At 43.0% G+C, this 11,820-nt stretch overlaps 2 protein-coding genes across 2 annotated transcripts; both read right to left on the bottom strand.

Annotated features, from left to right (window-relative positions):
• Positions 1–1,728: 1,728 nt before the first annotated feature.
• LOC123104092 (F-box protein At3g07870) lies at positions 1,729–5,602 on the bottom strand. Its single transcript, XM_044525818.1, has 6 exons — positions 5,396–5,602; positions 3,306–4,660; positions 3,094–3,216; positions 2,849–2,941; positions 2,718–2,750; positions 1,729–2,197 (listed from the first exon to the last, which is right to left on the bottom strand). The coding sequence occupies exons 2-6, from the start codon at positions 4,611–4,613 to the stop codon at positions 2,126–2,128; spliced, it is 1,629 nt and encodes a 542-aa protein (XP_044381753.1). The 5' UTR covers positions 4,614–4,660; positions 5,396–5,602; the 3' UTR covers positions 1,729–2,125.
• A 1,375-nt stretch (positions 5,603–6,977) lies between these two features.
• LOC123104091 (F-box protein CPR1) lies at positions 6,978–11,234 on the bottom strand. The gene is made up of 6 exons (XM_044525817.1): positions 11,042–11,234; positions 9,105–10,451; positions 8,892–9,014; positions 8,502–8,594; positions 8,348–8,407; positions 6,978–7,371 (listed from the first exon to the last, which is right to left on the bottom strand). The coding sequence occupies exons 2-6, from the start codon at positions 10,407–10,409 to the stop codon at positions 7,297–7,299; spliced, it is 1,656 nt and encodes a 551-aa protein (XP_044381752.1). The 5' UTR covers positions 10,410–10,451; positions 11,042–11,234; the 3' UTR covers positions 6,978–7,296.
• Between the last annotated feature and the right edge of the window lie 586 nt (positions 11,235–11,820).

Genomic DNA, 11,820 nt, shown 5'->3' with positions numbered 1-11,820 from the left:
AAAGTCGTGAACAAATAGTTTTCCAATTAATCATTCACGAACATTTTCAAATTTATCATTCCAAAACATTTTCAAAATTTTCGTTCCTGGACATTTTTTTAAAGTCACGGATCACAAATATTTTTAATAATTATTTTTTAATTTATCGTTCGCGCACATTTTTTTAAAGTCGCGAATCACAAATATTTATTTTTAGAAGTTCGTGGATATTTTTTTAAAGTCGTGAATAAATAGTTTTCAAAGTTATCATTCACGAACATTTTTTTAAAGTCGCGAATCACATATATTTTTAAAGTCGTGAACAAATTTATCGCGCTTAACCGTTAGAGGGAGAAAACCAGGCAGCTGGCCGATCCAGATGACCTGTGTGACCTATCTGCACCCGTAATGCAAGTTCTATGACGGGTTTTTCCGATTTGCAAGTACCGTGACTTAAGGGCATGTACAATGATTGATAAAATAGTCTTATCTTAAGTCTTGCATGTAATTAAGAGATGACAAAAAAAGATGTCTACAATGGGTCATTTCTTAGCCTTATCTTCATAACTAGTTATTCCTAAAAACGTGGTGACACATATTGTGCTAAGATATCATCTCTTGTCTTATCTTAAATAAGAGAAGACAAGCCTTTTCTTATGAGTTCTCTCTCCTCCACCTCATCATTTATCCTACATGGCACTCCTAAGATAGCACCATTGTACATGCCCTAAGTGCACCCGCAGCGCAAGTTATCGGACCGCCAATGCCATTTACTCAGGCAGTAACATAATGATACCATGAATTAGTTGATTCTCGAAACATGTTTTCTGAGCGTAAATCTGGCAACCTATGCCGAGAAATGCGAGGGCGTCAGGGCGCGCGAGCACTCGGCGAAGGGAAAACGCACGGCCTCGCGCGGCCTGAGTGGCCGGGGAAGGGAGCATAGGAATGCCTACTGATCCTCAATGGCCTAACAAAAAAAAGTCTACTGATCCTTAAAAAAAAGGAATGTCTACTGCTTCTAAAGAAAACCTGACTATACAGGTACAAGTTGGCATGAATGTCGGTGATCTGAACTTTCTTCTCGGGCTAGGCATTTATAAGGCGTGAATTTTATTTTACTTTGCAAAAAGCAAAATGTCTGAGAAGAAGAGGTCTTGAAAATGTTGCTTGTCTACAAATCTTGCGAGGAGATGTGGAACAGAGTTATGGCCGCACTAGATGGCAGGGCGCGGATCCTAAATGTTATGGAGCTGCCAGGGACTGGGGTATGCATTTGCCATTTTTTTCAGTTTGATTGCTACTGCATCGTCCATTCCGTTCAGAAAATCGTTTAATGTTATGTTGCCGATCAGAGGTCACAATTACCGGAGGTTTTAGTGCTGCTTTTAAAAACACAATCGTGGCTCGTGACTTGCTTCTCTCTATAGTAGTTTTGCTTGCTCGGCTGCACCGGCTTCACGGACAAGAGCTTACTGATCGCCTGCACTTCTACTACTCCAACCCTCCCAATTTCTGAGTCCCTACCTCTCTACTTCATCAGGCCTTCCACGTTCTCCTTCCAGATCCAGTCGACAAGACGGAATGAGCTAGGGTTTTGTGTGGTGGACGACCATGTGCCCTAGAACACACACAAGGTGTGAGCAGAAGGTCAGATTATTGACAGGAAACAACAGGGAGGGACAAGACGATATCCGGAGACCTAGTAGCACAGGACGGCGGTGACATCAAAACCTAGCACGGCGAAGGTTTAAATCACGGCGCCAAGTGTATACCGTGAGAACTGGATCAGCAACGACACAGAAAACCAGTATGAAGTCTGGTAGCGTGTCTCAAGTTTTTAAACATGGCAAAGTGCTTAAAATCTATTCATAAAATGAACCACTCTTTCTGTTCGAGGTAAGGAGCAATGTTCCAGTCGGATCTCTAAGGGCCAAGCAGCATTGTGCCCACGACATTTGTAGAAACCACAAACTTGAATTGCAATGCAATGACAAGCAACTGATGGAGCAAGAGGCCGAATCGGCGCGCGGACAATGGTTGCGCACGTCCAATCCAAGGGAGCAAGAATCTCCTTGTAGAACTTGCAGAATCTCTCAGGACGGAACAGAGACAATTAGTAAGAACTGCCCCAGGAAAGCCAGGTTTAATGCTGAAGGCTCCCTTGTTCCTCCTTGTCAGGACCGTCACTGGAAGAGGCGCCACCAACTGACGCATCCTGCCAAAAGTAAACGTGGATCAGGATATCAAAACCAGAACAATACAGATTAAAACAAAATTTTGTAGTGGATGATAAAAATAATCTTCTTGGCTACTACTCACAAAGTTCTTTGTTTCAGATCTCCATTCTTGTAACTTAATCTGCTGTTCACAGGTATATGGAATAGCTCAATCTATCATGCCTCTCTTATAGTTACTTAACAACAACAGAAACATCTGAATAGTTACTTATGCACCATCAATGTAAGATATTTCAGTGCTCGATTAGCACAAGCACAAGTGCACAACCATGCTCACTGCTCAGCATGTACAAAGTATTCCATCAAACAATGAGACTCAAAATGCATACAAGAAAATAGATAGACAGTAGGCTAAGTTGCTTATTTCTGAAGATAAGTTAACAGGCATCGTAACTACAGCAAATGAGACCAGCAGGCCAGAACAGAAACGAGAACTGGAAGGTTGTTGCTGAAAACATGGATAATTTAGAAGTCAAGTAAGAACCAATGCAAATTTACCTGATCCAACATATCCTGTGCCTGCTGCACAACCTATAGGAAGGACAACTTTGTCAAATGTGGCATATTTCACCAACAGAAGTAAATAATGTTAGTACATCAACAAATGTGAGCACACTAACACACTGTACCTTCATCATGTCTTCCGTCTTACTTAAACGAACCTCTAACTTCCGCTGGGCCTGACTGTACTCCACCCAATTAAGCCTCCTGATGGACCTTAGCTATTGGACACTTGCAAGACACTTGTTAACACAGTAGTTACAATGCACTTAAAATATTATCATGCATTTGGCCTAACTAATTATAAACGTTTTGAACAAACATGTGAAAAGTGTGGTAACATACATTCTATCATTTCAGTAAAAAAAATTACCTGATCTGGATTATCTGGTTTGTGCTGCAACACCTGTTTGAGTTCCGTGAGTACATGTTCTGCTATGTTATGTTGCTTATCCTTCAAAAACTGGCACCTTTTCCCCATTGTTTCTGCGACTTCCTACAAAATGGCAAACTAGCAGTTTGTCAAATCTTAAAATGATAATTAATATTCATCAAGGCCTAATAATAACAGTCTGGCCAACATACAAGTAAGTGGTGCTCAAATTTGTGCATCCGGCACTGCAAATCCGCTAACTTGCTAAGCCTACGCTTCCATGTCTCCCACTTCTTCAACTGCCAGCCTTCCCACTGTTTTGGTCTACGTACAATGCCAGCCTTCTTGTATACATCTAAATGGACAAGTGACTTCACACATATGTAGGATTGCATGTTGTACGGCTTGTGGAGGCTGAAATCTAACAGGTTTACCCCCTTACACAGGTTAACATCAAAGTTCTCGCCGAACAACTCATACGCATATACGTTATCGCTGCAAAGTTGTGCGAGGATCCTATCCCTGTGAACAAAATGTGGACCTGGAATGTAATTTGGTGGGTTCTTAATATTGTATTTCTGGCTCCACCTTTGTTGCTCTACCGTGTTGTCGAGTGTCCAGATCTGCAACTCACCAGCAAGAGCTTTGGGACCATAACGACTTATTTGAGCAGTTACTATACATATTTTCCCATCTATATCTCTGATCCAGAACTTGCGAGGACCAAAATAATCATGATCTTCACGTGCTGCAGGCAGTTGAATCATTGCAAAACTTTCTTCCCTGAGATCAAAGGACATAACTGCATGCTGCCAGCTAGCTAACATTTCTTCAGTCAACCAATACATTTTGCCATCAACATTGATAACTCCAGAGTTTCTTACACTGATCAAGCTAAGAGCTTCTGGAGTTCGGATATCTTTCCATTTCTCATCACCAAGCGTGTAAACTTGAATGGTGCTGAACCTGTCTTTATTATGGGGGCGACCCTCAACACAATCACCAAGGAAGTGTGTAATCTTGTATTCTTTTGTCACAGGATGAAATCCAAAGCTGTAGAAAGAGAAGTGATCACCCTTCACATTCTTCGCAGGTTTCTCAAGATGTAGACATTCACCAGTTGCAAGGTTAGCTATCTTGATAGTTGATGCCTTTGTGTATAAGCCAAGGAGTCCATTGCATGAACCAAAAAGGAAATCATCAGGCCCAATCACTGGCACTGCGCATGTCGATGGCGACCAGGCTTCATCAATTAGGATAGCATCACTATGGTAGGGCTCGCCTGAGATCGACTCTTGCTGGAAGAACAGAAGGACATCTCGGGGCGCACACTGAAGGTGTGATACGACAAACTGTGGATCACGGATGAAGTTGTGCCAGTGCTTGCAGACACTGACGCACCTCAACAAAGTGCTCACTGGAAGCCTCAAAAATATCCGCTCAATGAGGTCCTCTGGGAGACAGTTTATAATGCATTCATCATTTCTTTGCTTCTTTGATTTGATTTCCTCAGAAGCCATAGTAAGCAAAATGTAGGCTCCCGGGGAAACCTAGGTACCGAATCCTTCTGCAAACAGACATAAAAAAAAGGCCAAACTGTGTAAAGATTATGATTAAACTAAGAGTAATATACTGGCAAGTGACATGAAGTCCAGGTAAAGTTTAACAGATGTTTAAGTTTATCTACTGAGAATGGGTAAATAAGGAATTAAGTAGCGGACAGCAAATATGGAGCCTTGTGTGGCCATTGACTAAATAATCATTAGCAAATCAATATACATATGATGCCTAAAATGTTGAAAAATCAAGCTGGTTTAAAACTAATTAAAGGCATGGTCAAGTACACATATCAACATGCAGATGAAATACAAAGTGAGTACTACACCACCACAACACGGCCTGAATATGACTCTCTGCACAGCAGAATGTGTGCATGAGCGCGAAAACCATGCAGGTTAGAAATAGTTTACACTGAAACATTGGACAGAACAAGCAACCGGTGCATTTGGCATTGGGAAAGACGGCACGAATCCGGATCAACCAACCAAAACTGCATCAGCGACAAAGAGACCCGGCAGCTGTGGACAGAAATTTCTGCACCGTTTATAGGTTTCAGTGGCTACGGTGGACAGCAATTTCTGCACCATTTGTAAGTTTCAGTGACTACGGTGATATGCAGATGTCTAAACAGAGAGTAGCATAATGGTACCGTGAACCAGTTGATTCCGAGACATGTTTTCTACTTCATCTCTACCTCTGCGCAGCCATGTGAGGGCGGAAAAAAAAGGAGGTCCGAGCTTACCGCCACCGCGTCGAACTGCACGCCGCCGAGAACCAAAGACCACCTCGCCTCCTCTCCCCTCCCTCGAGCACGCGAGTCGCGCGACCTCGCTTCGCCGGCGGAGGCTCCTCTCCCGCCGCAACCGCAGCCGCACCGCACCGCACGGGCGGTCTGTGTCTAGCTAGGGTTAGAGCGGGGAAATGGAGATTGGGGATTTTGAGGATTCGCGGTTCGCGCACCACAAATCGTTTTTTACCTGCCGCGCGGTCGGGTCGGGCGGGCACCCCCACCCAGCAAAACGAAAGCGAGCGCGGCCCAGCACAAAGCAAAGGGCCCAGCCAAACGGCCTTTCCCGATGGAACAAGAGACAGCTCCAACCCCAAAATGCCTCAAAAAAAAAAAAAAAAGAGCTCCAACCCCAAAAAAAACTTGTGATTTTTTTGTGTGGAAATTTGACACACTAGTTTTTTTTAGCTTAATTTGATACAGTATTGGCTCGAAAGCTTCTCAGCCGAGAAATTCAGAAGCTCTGAGCTTCCTTTTTTTAGCCTGAACCTACTTGAAACGTGTGCTTCCAGCGGTACCCGCCACTGCTCAGACAATATTATGCGTCTATTTTTAGAAAAAAAAAGCGCACACACACAAAATTACTGCGAAAAAACAGCCTCTATAAGTCAAGATCCCACCATATGCTGCATTACTCTTTGTCCATATGAACTCCAACTCAGACAGCAGAAAATGATCTCACGACTAAAAATGATAGGTGTGATGAATACTCTAGAGACGATCGGGTTGACAGCTATGCAGAGGAACCATATGATCTGCACCAACCAATGGCCAAAATTTGTGGACTGTCACCCTATAACTGAACGGACAACACTCGTTTTGTAAGCGAGTTCTCACGTGATTCATCAAGACCATGGCAATGGTATAATGCAAAGATGACATAATTGCTTCCATTGCCTTGAGTGATTTTCTTCAGAAAAAAAGACACTGCTTCTCAAATTGGAAACTTACATAACATTAGTATGGGAGGCAATTGTAATTCATGCACAAACAAGGTTGGTTTTGCATGCCGAGACGTTCTCTGAAACTTCAGTAGATGTTCATAGTGGCAATAGTCGGTTCAGACGTTCGAACATAGCAGCAGATAGATAGATGTCAGATACATAAACCACCGGCTTACTAGCTGGAAAAGCTAGCAATCACTCGGGACTAAAAAGATGCAATAGCTGGACCATAGTAGGAAGAGTCTAAGCGACCTAAGAAGAATGCCATGATAAGTTCTCAAGTCCCAGGTTTGCATCATCTTACCCAGTACAAAAGGGAAACACCATTAACTCGATAACTAGGCATTCTCGGCCCAAAAGAAAGAAAAAGCTTAGCAAAATACGCATTCGTTCCAGGTTGGCGCATTTTTAGCCTTCAGACGTTCCAGAATGTTTTCGCCCTCTGCTCACTCAGAGGACACTAATGCACAAGCACAGCCCATTTTGCATTCGAAAACATACTTTGGTTGGAGACAGTTTGGCAGATTAGTCCACACAACATCAGATGCATATCGTGAGAACTAATAAGAGAACTACAGCGCAGAGAGCCAGCATGAAGTCTTGACACTTAATCCCAAGTATTTAAAACATTGCAAATCACATCATTATTCCTGTTTAAGGCAAGGCCATCGTTCCTGTTGGATCTCTCGGCCAAGCGGCATTTTGCGCCGAACATTTATAGAAACTAGAAACCTGAAAGTGCAATGTAATGACAACGAGCAACTGATGGAGCGAGAGGCTAAATCGGACTACGAACAACGGCTGCGCACATCCAATCCAAGGGGACAAGAGCCTCCTTGGCAGAGGTTACAGAATCTCTCAGGATGAAATAGAGACAATAACAAGAAGTGCCCCAGATAGCTAAGTGCAATTTTAAATGTTCTCTTCTTCCTTCTTCTCATCAAGACGGGCAATGGAAGAAGAAGAAGCGCCAGCAGTAGATTTACCCTGCCAAAAGCGAATATGGATCAGGATATCAAATACAAGAAACTGTTCGCTACTTCATCCCATGTGCTAACACGAAACATTTAGAATTCCAATAAAAGAAGAGACATACTATCGTATATCCTCATTGTTCTTCTCTAACAGTAAACAAGGGGCACATTGTTGCTAAATTTCAGGATGAGAAGTTCAAAACCAGAACAATACAGATGAAAGTGAAATTTTGTAACGGATGGTAACAATGATCTTCTTGGCTACTCACTCCATGCTTATGATGATCCATTATAGTTACTGATGCACAATCCGAAAAAAATTCCAATGCTTAGTTAGCACGACTATGCTCATTGCTCATCATGTACAAAGTATTCCAGCAAACATGAAACTGGAAATGCATGCAAGAACATGAAATTTACAGAACTAGGCAACTACTCCCTCCGTTTACAGAAAATGGAGTGAGTACTAGACAAGGCTTACATATGCATGTTGGGTTTGCAATATTAAATAAGAGAATATAGCTTTTTTAGGATGCTGGATATACTCTTTAAAATAAAAGGCATGACATGAAGTTTTTTGACTGCATGTATTTAAACCTTAGTGAATAAATTAATTTCCATACAATGTAAAATATGTGACCCGCTAGATTAAGTGCACGGTGAGTTGAATAAGTAGACAACTTCAATTAAACAAAGTTGCACAGCTGTCAAAAAGTAAAACATACAAGCAGTTGTATAAGATTACGTTTGGTGTGGAAAATAGTCACATTTTAGTGGGCAAGACATTCATTTATTTCTTTCGAGAACATGCAAGTCATTCATTTATATGAATAGAGAACCCAGTTAAGCTGCTTATTTCTGAAAATAAGTTAATTGGCTTCATTATTATGGCAAATGGGACAAGTAGCCAAAAAAGAAACGAGTAACAAGCTGGCAGGTTGTTGCAGAAAACATGGATAATTTAAAAGTTTAAACCCGCAAAAGTTCACCTTATCCGACTTAAAACTTGCAATGATACTCAAGATGTTATCATGTGCCTGCTTCATGACCTATAGGAAGGTCAAGTTTGTCAAATTTGACATACTTCAACAACAGTAGTAAATAATGTTTGCTAGCAAATCAACAAATGCAAGCAAACTGTACCTGAGCCCTTTCTTTCAGTTTCGCTGAACGGGCCATCAACTTCTCATAGTCCTGCTTCTGCTCCACCCAATTAAGCCTCCGGGGGGACTTTGGCTATTGGAAAATTACAAAACACTTGTTAACGCACTAGTTACAACACACTTAAAATAGTTTTGTGGTGTTGGTTGTAATGTATGTCCGGTGGTTGTTAGTTGTGGTCTTGTCTTGAGTGGTCAGTTGTTTAGCCTAGTCTTAGGCCTTGTAACTATATTTTTTCGGTCAAGGCATCAAGATGCAAGCTTTGCGTTTTCTCAAGAAAAAAAATCTTGTTATGCCTTGCCTTATGGATCTTTTTAACTAAAATGTGAAAAGTGTGGTACCCTCGATTCTACCATTTCTGTAGAGAATCACCTGACTTGGACTATCCGGCATGTCCTGCAACACCTGATTGAGTTCTGCGCGTAGACGTTCTGCTACATCATGTGGCTTATCCTGCAAAGACTGATACATTTTACCCATTTTTTCTGCGTTTCCCTACAAAGTGGCAAGTTAGCGGTTGTCAAAAATTCCAAAATAAGGAACATTCATCCAGGTTGAAGGCTAATAACAGTTTGGCCAACGTACAAATAAGGCATGCTCATGTTTGTGGACACGGCACCGTATATCCTCTGCCTCACGACGCTTACCCTCCCATGCCTTCCACTTCTTCAATTCCCAGCCTACTTGCTGTTTCGGTCTGCGCACAATGCCAGCCTTTTTATATAAATCTAAAGATACAAGTGATTTCACAACGATGTAGGATTGCATGTTGTACATCCAACGGGGTTTGGAATCAAACAGCTTCAACTTCTTGCTCAAATCAATCTCGAAGTTTTCACTAAACAACTCATATGAACACACGCTATTGTAAAGTTGCGTCATGATCCTATCCCTGTGAACAGAATGTGGACCTGGAATGTAATTTGGTGGGTTCTTAATATTGTACTTCTTGCTCCACCTTTGTTGCTCTACCGTGTTCTCAAGTGTCCAGATCTGCAGCTCACCAAGAAGAGCTCTGGGATCATAACGACTTGGTTGAGCAGTTACTATGCATATTTTCCCATGCATTTCTCTGATCCAGAACTTACGAGGACCATAACGATCCTGATCTTCACGCTCTGCCGGCAGTTGTATCGTCGCAAAACTTTCTTCCCTGAGATCAAAGGAAATAACTGCATGCTGCCAGCTAACTAGCATGTCTTCAGTTAACCAATACATTTTGCCATCAACATTGACAACTCCAGAGTTTCTCACACTGATCAAGCTAAGAGGTTCTGGAGTGCGGATATCTTTCCATTTCTCATCACCAAGCGTGTAAACTTGAATGATGTTGAACCTGTCTTTATTATGGGGGCGACCATCAACGCAGTCACCAAGGAAGTGTGTGATCTTGTATTCTTTTGTCACGGGATGAAACCCAAAGCTGTAGAAACAGTAGTGATCACCTTTCACATTCTTGGAAGGTTTCTCAAGATGTAGACATTCACCAGTTGCAAGGTTAGCTATCTTGATCGTTGATGTCTTTGTGTATGACCCAAGAAGGCCATTGCATGAACCAAAAAGGAAATCATCAGGACCAATCACTGGCACCGCATATGTCGACGGTGACCAGGCTTCGTCAATTAGGATAGCATCACTAGGGTAGAGCACGCTGGAAACCAAACCTTGCGGGAAGAACAGAAGAGCATAACTGGGTGCAAGCTGGAGGTGTGATGCGGCAAACTGTGGATCCCGGATGAAGTTCTGCCACTGCTTGCAGACGCCGCGGCACGTCAACAAAGTGCTCACCGGAAGCCTAAAAAATATCCGCTCAATGAGGTCTCCTGGGAGGCGGTTTATGATGCATTCCTCATTTATCTGCTTCTTTGCTTCGGGCTCTTCAGTAACCATGGTGAGCACGCACTGCTGGGGCAGCCGAACTGCCAAACCACTCTGCAAACGCACATTCCAATTAGTGATGCAGTCCCGCAAAAAGAAAAATGATACAGGGCATACTGCTTGGAGTTTGACTTGAAAAATTACTAGACAGAAAGCAGTCATTAAAATTATTTTGCCGGCAAAGAAAGAAGATGAAACATATCCATGTTTGTATCGCTTCCAAATATCTACTGTATTTACCAGCCAATGCGCCAAGGAAGGTAGGTACTGACGGCATCTAAAAAATTTTGCTCTGTTGCAGCGTCCAAAATTTTGACTAGAAAAGTAAATTCGCTTCTTTCGTCTCCACGCTAAAACAATGTTATCAACTACCAAAAGCATAATCTTGCGGTCAAAAGATTAAAGAAACTCTAATGTTATCGTCATCTCTCATGTACCCGAACTGCAGACTAGTGCCAAATCCAAGGAACAATCATGCGCCCTCCCTCCGGCGCCTCAATCCCTCAACTCGGGGCAAGCAGCCAGAAACCCTAGCCGCCGCTGCAGTTACAGATGGAAGGGGCGCGGACGGGAGGGGCGTCGTCGGAGGAGGAAACAGCCCGCAAGCAAGCAAAAGAGGACACGGAGGGGAGTGGAGCACTCACAATCACGGGCGCGATCAGGATCAGGCGAGCTCCGCGGTCGCCGCCATGGGAGGAGGTGACGCGGTGGAAGATTTCCCGCAGGCCCCAAGAGCTGCTGACGAAATGATTTACTGCCGCTCTTTCCCCTCCATTCTCGGCTGCCTTTAGCGGCTTCCGTGATTTCGCCGGGCAGGAAGGAACAGAACAGAGGGGATATAAGTAAAAAAACAAAAAGGGAAGAAGGGGCATTAATTATATGGTAGAGTAGTGTGTATTAGCATGTGGGGCCCAGGTTCGGCCCAGTTAGCGGAACACTTTTTTTTTGCGTGCAAGTTAGAGGAAGAGCAGGGGGCGTTTCCTATTTGGCGCCCGTTAGTAGGCATTTTGCAAACGGACGCCTGCAGCCTCCCTCGCTGGGCCGGCCCAACTACCTTATTGTTCTGAAAAATGGTTCATCTTCGTTTTTTTTTCTAAAAAATGTGCTGCGCGTGGGATCAAACTCATGACGTGATCGTTCGAAGGGAGCAACTAGTTAACGAGCACTCCTTCGGGAGCCTCGCAACAATCAAAGCCACTTGGCATACTTTCAGCCATTCGCCATGTGGCGCGATCTAGGCGCTCCCTCCGGATTTTGTTTTTATTTTTATTTCCCCGCACGCGTTTTCGGCTTTTTAAACGGTTTTTTTCGGGTTTTTTGACATTTTGGTTTTTCATCGGCCTTCCTTAGCTTTTCAATCAAAAAAATGAAAAGGAAAAAAATGTGCAAAAAAACGCGTTTTTTACTTTCGCGAGAGTCACGG

Source organism: Triticum aestivum, chromosome 5A (genome assembly GCF_018294505.1).
Source record: "Triticum aestivum cultivar Chinese Spring chromosome 5A, IWGSC CS RefSeq v2.1, whole genome shotgun sequence".
NCBI lineage: Eukaryota > Viridiplantae > Streptophyta > Magnoliopsida > Poales > Poaceae > Triticum > Triticum aestivum.
The sequence above is the reverse complement of the archived record's forward strand: the minus strand, read 5'-3'. Positions and strand labels throughout refer to the sequence as shown.